Source organism: Anopheles moucheti, chromosome 3, assembly GCF_943734755.1.
Source record: "Anopheles moucheti chromosome 3, idAnoMoucSN_F20_07, whole genome shotgun sequence".
Taxonomy (NCBI): domain Eukaryota; kingdom Metazoa; phylum Arthropoda; class Insecta; order Diptera; family Culicidae; genus Anopheles; species Anopheles moucheti.
The window spans coordinates 60,833,980-60,846,233 of record NC_069141.1 but is presented as its reverse complement, the minus strand read 5'-3'; the positions used below and the strand labels follow the sequence as shown (position 1 = coordinate 60,846,233).

At 48.3% G+C, this 12,254-nt stretch overlaps 1 protein-coding gene across 5 annotated transcripts in view; it reads right to left on the bottom strand.

Moving 5' to 3' along the window:
* Positions 1–307: 307 nt before the first annotated feature.
* LOC128305405 (protein encore) overlaps positions 308–12,254 on the bottom strand; it is a 58,727-nt gene continuing 46,780 nt past the window's right edge. For 2 of the 5 annotated variants that reach the window (XM_053042838.1, XM_053042834.1), the window contains exons 2-12: positions 9,337–11,256; positions 8,868–9,023; positions 8,518–8,720; positions 7,938–8,159; positions 7,481–7,869; positions 7,276–7,403; positions 6,696–7,211; positions 6,243–6,630; positions 3,949–6,158; positions 3,775–3,868; positions 308–3,694 (exon numbers count right to left, since the gene is read on the bottom strand). In XM_053042838.1, the coding sequence (XP_052898798.1) occupies positions 3,618–3,694; positions 3,775–3,868; positions 3,949–6,158; positions 6,243–6,630; positions 6,696–7,211; positions 7,276–7,403; positions 7,481–7,869; positions 7,938–8,159; positions 8,518–8,720; positions 8,868–9,023; positions 9,337–11,256 (6,303 nt within the window). In that variant the 3' untranslated portion in view covers positions 308–3,617. The remainder of the gene's footprint in view (positions 3,695–3,774; positions 3,869–3,948; positions 6,159–6,242; positions 6,631–6,695; positions 7,212–7,275; positions 7,404–7,480; positions 7,870–7,937; positions 8,160–8,517; positions 8,721–8,867; positions 9,024–9,336; positions 11,257–12,254) is intronic. The other 3 variants (XM_053042836.1, XM_053042835.1, XM_053042837.1) reach the window with 3 other exon arrangements.

The following is a 12,254-nucleotide window of genomic DNA, read 5'->3' as shown; positions in this document are numbered from 1 at the left end:
AAATGCCTCAAACAAAAAATGAAAAATGATAATAATAATGTAACTTGTACATGTAAACATGTAATAATAAAACATGTGTAGCACAAAAACAACGTAAGATAATGAAAAAAGCTAATATTCATCACCAAAAACGTTTAATAAGCTCCACAAGTTCACCTTCTGGACGTTCCTTTCCGCTGTCTATTCCAAGTTGCTTTCGGATATTTCTTCAAGCTGCACAGACGACACCGCCAACGTTTCAATTTTTCTACTTTACTTGTTTTTGGTTTGCTTCACTTTTTCTTTTCACTTGGAAATAGTTTCGTCCTTTGTCACTGTAGCAGTTTCACTTGTTTTCTCTTAATATAAGTACTTGGTTGTTGTTTTCTTTTTTTTTTGGTTTGTCTGATTTTTGTTGGTTTCTTGGTTTCTTGCTGGGTTTAATCAGTTGCTTTTTCACTCAGTTTTATCTCTCGCCCGCTTTCAGCACTTTCCACATGTTGGGTTTTTCTTATATGGCGGGCATGCTACCACGATTATTTTCTTTTTTCGGTTTTGCAAACGCTCACTATCTTCCATCACACTGTCAGTTCTCAGTTACGCCTCTGTCTCTGTGTATATAAATTAAAATAAATACATTCTTTCATATATATAATAACACATTTAATCAACTGTTCCATTTGTGTGTTTCTGTGTGCTTGCTAGTTTAACGCTCGTTCACTCAATTCTCGTTTCGCTGTTAGAACCTATCTGTTCTTAATGCTTCGCTTTCGCTATAGTTTCATATTCTTATCATTATAGCGTTGTTGGATTTGAGTTTTCTACCGTTTACTGTTCTCTACGTGATCGACCTTTTTTTGTTTGTTTAAGAACACACATTCACTTTAAAAGATCCGAGAATAAACTATTGCAGCTTCACATCAGCTGTTTGTTTTTTTTTGACTGTGGAAAAAATTGGGTTTGTTTTGGATTCTGTAGTTTATTGGTATGGCTTCCGTACGGTCGGCTTGACTTAGACACTGTTTGATCTTCGATCAAAGCACACTTATTTACGGGAGAATTGTTTTTTACGGTACTACGTTCCTTTGGATGCCCACAGACTGTAGGGCTAAGAAGTGATGAATAAGAACTTTAGCGTAATGCCATTGTCCGAAACATAAAAGGCATGTATCAATGGTAGCAGATGAACCACATCAAACAAAATATTCATTTTTAATGATATCGATGTGCAGAACAATATCACCAAACATTACAAGTTTTTTTTTGTGACTAGAATCTTTGACACTCTGCTACAATCAGCGGGTAGGTTTTGGCATGCCACGCTGCGCTTAACACGTTACGATGACAACATTTTTCAGAATAATTTGGACGAATGTTGATGCCAAATAACATTATGAAGAGATTTATTCTGGTAGCAGAAGATAGCAACGATTGATAACGTTATTTATCTAGCCATATAAAAAGCGTTCACCTATTAGCTTCGATCGGAAGAACAAGCGATCCACGCCGCCTGTTTCGAATGATGGAAATTGGTAACATTAACTTGGTAGCGAAATCATTTTTAATTATAGAGCCTCAGAATGAAAATTCCTATCGGAAAAAGGACATCAGCAGCGGCTTGCTCTGTGATGTAAGTTGAGAACATCTGCTTTTCTTTAACCTCTTTCATGTGCCTTAGTCGTTCCGCAGGGTTTGGCGTTAACAGAAAGATCAATTCTAGACGTTTTTATTGGCGACCGATCAAGTCGTTTGAATGTATGCTGGTTTAAAGATATTTCTATATAGGTTGGATTGTTTCTAATGCCCGCTATGCTATTTAACCATTTTCGCAGTTCAGATTAGTATGTGTGCTGTGGTTGACCATTTGCTTCAATATAATTAATCGTTTGACTGATTGTTGTTATTAGAATGCTGTTGTCTGTCCGCTCATTATTATGCTGATGTTGACGATTCGTTGGCAAGTAAATAATGCGTTTCCGGTTCATTCATACTGTCCCGCTTTTGCTACTCATCTTATATAGTTTGTTCTACACATGGCAACTGATAATCCGGCAACATAGTATTTTTTTTCTTCTTCTTTATTATAATATTCCCCTACACACTTCAAACAGCACCACTGGAGTTCGGTATGCCTTGTATTTAGTATTATTATTATTATTATTATTATTTTTGGTAATCGATCACACATTTCTAAGAAGCAGTAACTCAATTGGTTTTCATCACACAACAACAGTTTTGGCGCAAATTTCCTTTCTTTTTTATTTGTTGCAATGATGGTAATGGTAGATAGTGTGTGTTTCTGTGTGTATGTGTGGTATAGGACTCTGTGTTTGTTTTGTTGATACGGATTTCCATTCGACCCAATGTTGTTTTACTATTCACATCAAATGTGAAGTTTCTTTTTTTGGTTAAAATGGGTGGTCCTGGTATTGCTGTTGTGTTCAATTTTTTTGTGTTGGTCTTCCTATTATTTGCGCCTCCACTGGCATAACATTTCAACATGATCGCCATATTCATCCATTATGTTCCCATTTCATTGACCACATTCCGTTCCTTTTTTCTGCTGGTCGCTTTGTTTTTATTGTTCAAACGCTTCAGATCTTGATCGCCCATTTGTTTTCCATCCGCATTGTAAACCTAATGCATGGCCCGGCACTGTTTACTTATCTGCTCTTAACACTCTCATAGTTTTAACATAGCGTTTCATTCTATTGTAATAAAATGTGTGTGTGTATGTTTTCCTGGTCGTCTTTTTATTACTCTTGCAACGGACGCCCCCTACCGGTTGACGACTTTCTGCTTCTCCGTTTTGTATCACATGAAGTTGTGATACGCGTTTCAATTTCATTAGTTTCACATTTCACACCGTTGCTTGTTGGTCCTGCCTATACCGCTTGGGTGACTGATAGATAACGAGCCTGTTGTCCATACCACTGATTGTGTCAAGATCAGCAACTAAGATATTTGCACTGTTGCCAAACTGTAACTAAACGGTACATGTTGCGTTTTAAAACGTACACCATTAACTGCTCATTAACACTTGCATCCAACTTTCTGCTGTCCAACCTACAAACCCTCTCACTATAACAATTGCATCAGGACGTTTTACTTACCGCTGAAAAGTAACATGCCTTGCATAAAGGGGAAGTAGTGGTACGTATTCCATAATATGTTTCGTTCTAAATAAATGTCTCATGCCCTTTCCCATTGTCACGCTGCCGCTCTTAATGATTATTGGCTTGTCTTTCTAGAGTCTCTGTTAGTCGTTTGTCGCTTGCAGTGATTTCTTTTCATGCCTGAAAACGCGCGCCCTGTCGCGAATGACGATAATTCATCTGGTTGCGATTATTTTGTTAGATGTCAGCAACCCATCGTTACTCACGTAACACTTTGGACGCTGAACCCACATCAGCACAGATCACATTATACCCCCTAATAGTACGTTTTTTTTTATATGGTAAAGGTTGGATTTCTACGTTTGCTTGTTGCGTTACTGCACTACATTCTGCTGTTGTTGGTTCTACTACGGTTGTCGGTTTTTATACTCATCGTATGTATAGTTTATGATGTTTGCACCGTTGAAGCATCGTACCCTCTCCTCTTTTTATGCTGCAACGCGTTGCTATTTTTATGCTTCTTTATCGAAGCGATTTAGCCGCCTTGGCACTACTGTACCCGCTGCTGTGCTGTGGTCGTGGTGTAAACTGTCGAGATGCTGAAAGGTAGAAGGGAAGCAAATCGGTTAGAATCTTCTCCGGTGCAACCTAGCACGTGCTCCAACACAGTGCCTCATACCCGGCATCACCATATTCATCGTCGGATAGACACCCGCAATTGGACGAATTTCGTTAGGAGGCGATCGGCGGCTTTGCGGCAATGTTAACGAAGGCTAAACATGTAACACAAACGAAACGCTGAATAAGTACGGGAGACACACAACGCTATCGATCGATACAATCATCTACTTACGTAGTACGCCTGGCCAATTTTGACGTAAGACATCCCGGTGGCGGCATTGATCGGGATCAACTGCTGATGGTACGGTTCGACGGCAGCAGCAGCGGCCGCTGCGGCAACTGCCGAATTATGCATTACCGCGGCAGGCATCGCGTGCGGGTGGGCCGTGGTGTGTGCACCGGAGCTCACGCCGGATCCGGAACCATTGCCACCACCACCATTGCTTCCTACGCTGCCACCGCGCTGCGACGGATTTCCTGCCCCACCCGAGTAGTACGACGACTGTCCGGAATGGGGCTGTCCAGCCGTTGCCATCGATTGTCCGCCACCCGCATGGTAGTAGTGCGTCGTACCACCGCCACCACCTGCACCGCCTCCGCCGGGACCACCACCGTGCGTCTGCTGCTGAACACCGGGAGGCATCGGTTGATTTCCACCATGATGGGGATGGTGCTGCGCGTGCGGATGCGCCGGATGATGATGGTGGTGCAGCGTGCCGTGCTGGGACGGTTGGCCACCAGCCGACACGACCGGATGGTTGCTTCCGTGGTGGTGCGATGTCGGTGTCGATGGATGATTGTTTCCACCGTGCCCTCCGTGGTGATGTGTGGCGGCGTGGTGTGCCGGTGCCATGGGATGATGAGATTGAGACGCACCGTGCTCGTGCACAGACGACGACGTAATACTGTTCGGTGAGCCATTGCTTTCGTTCGAATTTGTGCTGGGCGTGTTGCGGTTGTTCACCCCACTGTAGCTGTTGTTGCTGTTGTAGCTGCGCTTCAGATCGAGATTGGGCGGTTTCGAGGAGCGATTCAGACGCGATTTATCGCCCGCCATCCCGGCGTTTGGTGCTGCCGCACCCGGTACGACCATGCTGGGCAGCGTCGGTATCAGCGGGGGCTTGCTGGAGGAGTTGCTATTCGTGTTGGTTACGTTTTGAGGCGCGCTACTGTCATGGCGATTACCCTTGCCCGATGGAGGCGGACCCAGGATCAATGGGCCGTTCTGGTTTTGGTTATTGTTCCCTGTATTATTCTGTGTGTAGCTTCCCTTCATGCCACCATTTCCTTGCGGCTGATAGCCACCACTTCCAGCGTTGCTGTTCGGCGTCATCTGCCGGCCTCCATTCGCAGATGCGTTGTAATTAAAGTAGCTACCACCGGTCGAACCACCGTTTGCACCGGAGTTCGGTTGTCGCGGTTTGCTTCCCTGGTAGCCTCCATTTCCCGACTTGCGCTCGTCCGCCGCTCCATAATGATGGTGGCCACCATAACCTCCGCCTGCGGCCACGTTCGGCATGATTGGAGGGGTTGGAAAGAGCGGCATGCCTTTATGCGTTGCACCGGGAACACCGGTATGATGCGACGGCATAGACATTGGCAGGGAGAGCGGTGTACTGGGCGTGGACTGTGGTGTCGGTGCGTTCGTCGCACAGTTGTTGCTGTGGTTGCCACTGTGGCTGCTGTTGCTGCTACTGCTACTGCTGCTACTATTACCACCACCGTTCGACGGTCCATTCACAGCGGAATAGTGGCCACCGCTTCCTTGCTGGTGGTGCTGGTGCTGATGATGGTGGTACTGTGAATGATGTTGATGGTGACCGTTGCCACCGGCCAGTGGCGTCGATTCACCGCCGTGCGCACCACCGGCAGAAGCTGCGGGATGGTGGTGACTGGCGGTGGCATGGTGCTGCGATCCACCGGATGGCGGATGCGGATGGAATGATGCGGCAGTGGGTACCAGCGTCCCGGGAGTGGCCGCCACCGGATGTGGATGTGTCGCCATCGGGCTAGCAAATGGAAGCATGTTGGGGTACAGTGGCTGAGGGAAGGCGGCGTACATCGGGGCACCGGCGGCGGCAGCAGCAACCGCCGCGGCCGATGAACTATCGGGCAGTGGTACGGAAATGTTGGTGGTGAACGGTGATATCGGCACCGGTGTTACCGAGGCACTGTGCGTGGCGCCGCTCTGCGACTGACCGTGCCCGCTGTTAGGAGGAGTCGTGTTGCGCTTGCCGGAAATTGGCGCACCGGACGAGCTGTTACCGGTGCCCGGGGTTGATGCCGACACGGTGGCCGTTGTCGTGATAATACCACCATTGGTGGGGGTTTGCGGTATCGGAGGCTGCATTAGTATTGAAGCACCGGCCACCGTTGACGGAACGGGCGTCTGAGGAACGTAATAAGTGATTGGTTGATTCCAGTAGTTTTGGTACGCAGCGCCTGCAAAGAAAAAACATTTCAATCAACCCAACTGTTTTCAACCTTTCAAAGTATTAAACTGCATCGTAACGTTATCGCCCTTACCATTGAACGGGTATCCTATTCCGATCGGGTAGCTAATGGGATACTGCGAAAGCTGACCTGCTGCTGCAGCGGCGGCCGCTTGTGCCACTGGGAATTGGTCGGACGAATACATGACCGGATTTTGATACAGCGGTGCGCCAGTATAGGCGGCTGCAGCCGCCGCAGTGGCCGCACTCGGCGTGTACGCTATCGGATGCAATACTGTCGATGTGGCACCGGCCGGAGCCGAGTAGATTGATGCGCCCGGTGTTGAACAGAGGCTTGCTTCGCGCTGCTGCTGTGGATCGTACACTGGCACAAAGTACCCACCGGGCATCTCGGTCGGATCCATTGCCGTGGGATATGTGTAGACGAGCGAAGACGGTACGGCGTAAATGGCACCGTCCGGCTGAAATCAACGAAATGCAATGAAACAACCTACACAACAAGTCAGAATCTTCCACTCATGCTCACCGCTGTCTGATATGTCGTCGTTGACATGCCTGGTGTACCAGTCGCGTATACGGTGGCACCCGGATGACCACTGCCTCCACCATCGTACGTGACGGTGTACGCGCTGACTCCACCACCACTGCCACCATTGGGGGTCGTTGTGGAGCTCGCGTAACTAGTCAACGGTACTACTGTCTGCACCACGTTGGCTACCTTTACCATGTCGTTCTTCTTATCAACCTCCTCCTGTCCACCGTCCGTTGGGGTTTCGCTCCGATCTTCGTCGTCCTCGCCGGCGTCCAGCGTGCTGCTACTACTGACAGGATCGTGTACGTGCAACAATTGTACAGCAGCACCCAGAGCTGGATTGTTGTGTTCGGGTTTGTCCAGAGCGTCAAGCGTGTCGCCGAGATCATCTTGCTCCTCTCCCGTCGTTTCCACCACCTCGTCGATCAAGGACCGATCGTTATCCAGCAGTCCAGAGTTGGCAGTATGCATGAGAGTTCCACTTTCGTGCTGATTGGTACTGTACTGTATCTGCCAAAGAGAGACACATATGATCGCATATTCGCAGTGGATGCTAAGAATAAATTACACATACTTCATTCATATCGATTGGCTGCAATTCGCTGGCCTGCAGCATAGGACTAGTGGCTTGATGTTTCTGTAACTTCAACCCGCCAAGCTCGTTTGTCGTTTGTGAGATTTCTTCGCAGAGGCTTGAGTTTTCTACAAACAAATAAACGAATATATTGAATGCTTGCCCAATAAACAACCCATTTCATACCCAAGAAGCACATACTTACCATCCATATCTGGATTATCTTTAACGCTTAGTAATTTTAGGCCGCCGGAGTTTATACCCACATCGTAGCACCCGAGCTCATTGACCACTTCCTCCGCAATGGTGGTCGGTGTCGTTGTCGCTGTCGTTGATACCACCGTCATGATGGTCGTAATGGCACCCGTGCCGCTCTCTACAGCAGTAGGAATCACCGTCTGCTGTCCGCATTCCACCGTCTTGCCTAGTGATGGTCCATCTGTAGCGCTTTCAAGCGAACTGCTACTGTTGAGATTGTTCTTACTATTGAATGACTTCTGCTTTTCGAACCTTCGCTTCGACATTTTGCCACTTGCTGGCCAGGGACCGCCTGCAGCTGGTGGTAGATTGGATGGATCGAAGTGATACAGTGTGCTTGAAGGGAAGAAAATATGAAACATTAACAGAAAATGCATCGGATGCATCTAAACAGTAAAACTTACCCGTCCTGGTTGACAATCGGTTGAAACGTCTGGGGATCTATCAGCACACTTCCTTTCGGTACGCTTGCCATATCGGTCACGGCCCACATAATGCCGCACGTGGCCGACGGTGATGGGACGCACGGTTCCGGTGTGTGATCGCCGCTGCCGTATCCCGTTGGGGAAGGTGTTACCGAGTCCGAGCGGATCGATTGGGTTTTGTAACTGGAAGTAAGGTACGACCTGCGTTTGAAGGCAATCGTTACTCATCGGTCGATCCGGAAGACTACCGGAGGCGTTTCAGATGGATTAACTAATTAACGATTAACCTGTTGCATCAGCAAATGATCGAAATTACGCTGACTTAGCCTTGGACACTGAGAAATTTTCTTCTAAACAAACAAAATAGCAGCTAAGTTCAGTCAAGTTATTACCCTATCATATCATATCATATCATATCCTAACACAATGCCAAATGATTTACCTATCTATCAATAAATGAAAATAGTCTGAATTGTCCATCCATTAGCTCTCATTCGGTTGGGACCTTCCGTAGTATACCATCTAGGGCAGTTGGGACTGCACCGAGCAAAACACTCACCCACTGCTTGACGGGGACAGCCTCCAGGGCGTGTTGGTGCTGGCGTTCGAGTCCTGCTTCGTAAACAGCCGTGCACCGGCACTTTTGGTTGACGTTATCGAATCGCCCCGCAGCAACGATGCATTCTGTGACGATCCTCCATAACCACCGAAGCTGTGCGATTTTGAAACGCAAGGCCGTTCGTCCGATCGTCCCTCAATTGACTAAAACGAAACCGATCACAAACAAACAGAAAAAACAAAATTCATTGCAGCAGCATAACAAACCACATAACAGCTAAGCGGAGTTGGGGGTAGGGTTGTGGTTTTGGTGGCATTAAACTCCACCACACACACAGACACACGGCGTACCACTGATTGTACTTTCAGCAAGCGATTGTTCTGAAGTTTCTGCTGGTGCCGGGCGGCATTCAGGTCAACCAGCGTCGTACCAACACCGGCGCCGCCACCAGCAACACCACCACCATCGGTCGATATCCACTGCCACTGATCGGACTCGGAATCATGCTGAAAATTCCCCGCCAGGTGGCATTCAATGAGCACGATGGATTTGGGGTTGGACGGACCGGTAGAGAGCGGGAATGGAGAGGATTTTCCGTAACGGGAAGACAGGACGGATGATTCGATAGAAATGGGAATCATAGAAAAAGAAACAGAGAATTGAGAAAGGAAACGAAATACAATACACGTACATTGATTACATCTTTGTATCAAGTATACATACAGATACACACATATACACATTACGTGGTATAATACTACACATTCAAACCCCTGCAATACAAGGGAACTTTCAAAAGCTCCTTTCTATCAAACTTACCTCACGATTTTTGAATAATCTCCGCTTGGACTTCTCGTACTCTTCTTCACGCTCTTCGAAGCTTTTCGCTTTCCGATCCAGCATGCCCCGGTCGGGACAGTGCAGCAGACCGGATCCACCACCTCCGCCACCACCACCGCCGCCGCCACCAGTACCGCTACCGAACCGATGGTACTCGTCGAAGCTGTGCGTGTCCCGCTTCAGGATGGACTTGCGCGGTTCCTCCGAGAAGCTGTCCGAAATGAGATTCTTGAACCGAATGTCCGGAATGCGGGTGGCCGGTGTCACCTCCGCAATCACACACTGCTGCGTTGCGTCCACGTTGTGCTCCATGCCGAAGTATGCCGCGACCCGGTGAATCAACATTCGGTTATAGGAAGACATGGGCGGAAATTTCATCTGGCTCCGGCTTCGATCCATCGCCAGCGATAGTAGCTCCTTCTCGATCTTCATCAGCATGTTGCGATCTTTGAAGTTTTTGTTCAGCGTTTCCTTGAAAAACTGAAGCAAATTCACACCGCTCTGGTCGGTGAACGGATCGCATAGACTGTCGCGCGACATAAACGAAGCCATTCCGCCACCACCACCACCACCACCACTACCGCCGATTCCTCCGCCACCGTCAACGCTGGAGGAGGAGCCGCCGCTCAGATTTTTCATCCGGGTCGCCTTATTTCCACCCTTCCCGGAAGCACCACTACGTTTCTTACCACCACTGCCTCCGCCGCCACCGCTGGGTGGGGTGGTGGTTGGCCCCGCATTACCACCGCTCCTCATAAGGCTATCCGTAGGACTGTCGCACTGGATGTAGCGCGTTTCCGTTTCGTGCGAAAACTGTATATTGATCTGACCGTCGACGTTCGTCGATTGGCCTCCAGCGCCCTCATTGCTGCTAAAACTCACATCCCGCTGCTGTTGATGCTGGTGCTGATACGGCCCATGACGACCATCGTTATCACAAAAGTTGCTGTTTGCAGCTGACTGTACCGGAGCGGTGGTGTGCGTAGACAACGCTTTGCCTACGGTTCCCGAAATCGACGGATCACCACCGACCGTAGTATCACATGTCACCGCGGATACATTGCCCGATCCGGACACCGGCACGAGATTATGATTGGACGGACATTGCCCGGGTGGCAAACCTCCACCGCGTGTCACTCCACCACCGTCCGGTGTGTCCGTGCCGGTAGCCGTGCTAGGTGAAACCGTGCTCGTCACGCTTTGCTGTGACGGCGTTGTCTGTTTCGCGTTACTGCTGCCTCCGGTCGCTGCTGGGAGCGTTGTAGCGGCGGTGGTTGTCAACGGTGCCGATTTGTCTGTCTCGCAAGCGGTGCCACCACCATTCGCCCTAGCGTGATGCGTGACCACTCCATTGCTCTTCACACTGTTGCCCTTTTGTGAGTGCGGATGATGCACGCCGTTATTACTACCAGCGTTCGGATTAAAGGACGTCTTCGGAGGTGTCAGCTTCGGGAAGTCTAAATCCAGCTGGGATTTACCATTACGCTGCTGATCCTCACCACCGGCAAAGAGGACGATGTTAGGCGAACTGTTGCCACTGTTGCCCCCGCTAGTCCCGCTTAGGCCACCACCGCCCGGGCCAGCGCTGTTATGTTTGGCCAGCGATTCTACGTCGTTCATGGTGGATGCTGCTCCTGCCGATCGCTCTTGAGGAGTTTGGGGACCATTGCTGAGTGCGTTACCACCGCTGGTACTGCTGGTGCTGCTGCTGCTGCTGGCAACCGTAGTGGTGGCAGTGGTCGTGTTGGTTATTCCACCCGTGGTGCCGCTGCCGGTGCTACTGATTGGATTGCTGCTGTGTGTATCGGATGGCGATCGTGGCGTTGGTGTTCGGGGCGGGGAAGTTGACTCACGCATCGCGTGACTGCGGGTTAAATGCTTGCCTTTGCCACCAGCAATCTAAAAGTACAAAAACAGGGACATATTTTAATCAAAAAAATCTATAATTTGTGACCATTTTCAAACACTATTAAATTGAGAATAAAATTGTTCAAAGGATCGAACTCTCCTCGGTGCTTGGAGTTATATCGCTTCACCTCCACCTCACCTTCTCAATCCCCATGACCATGAGTAAGATTTATCACCCTTTTACGAACATGAAACCGTTTAGTTGCAACTGTCGTCACACCTTTCTTTACCAAAAAAAAACGAAAACAAAAACCGGAGATACGCCTTCCGTTTTTCCATTTTCAAAACTTCACCACCTTCCGCACGCAGCTACTTAGTTGCGACATCCTAAAAGCGAAATTGAAGGTTAATTAGAAAGTCCTCAACCTAGACCACCGGGCGAACCAACGCTTAATTGCTATGCTTACTCCCTCCTTTCCCACGTGGTGTGTCTCCCAATGTGTCCCCTTGCCTGGGACCTGGGTTTGGTTTTTTCGCACCGGTTAGGTCAGGGCAAATCGGTCCTTCTACACACCTATATACACCGTGTCCGGGGGCAATCTGCACGGTGTGTTGGTGCAGAACGCGATAAAAGAGAACACTAATCCCTGGCAACACCCGGAGTTGGGATGTTCCCCGTTGGTCGGTGCTTAATTGTCACTATTATCCTGCGGTTAGCGTCCCGATTGCGTTGCGGGAAATATGATAATGCAGTGGGCGTTACACAGGTTTGAGTGATAAATGGGCGTTTATCGTGGATTTAACGTAGTTTTTACAAAAAAAGTGTGAATCTTTCAATTAACGAATATCGAAAACTTTCGTAAAAAATATTATAAAACATTATAAGAAGACATAAATATTTAGTTAAAGCCCTAAAATACATCTCCTATCGATTTGGATTTAATCAAGTTCATGAGGTTAATAGATAGAATATAGAAAAGAACAGGTGAAGGTTAATTTTGACAATATCAACCAAACGGAACTGTGTCCACCCTGCGCTACGTCCAGTT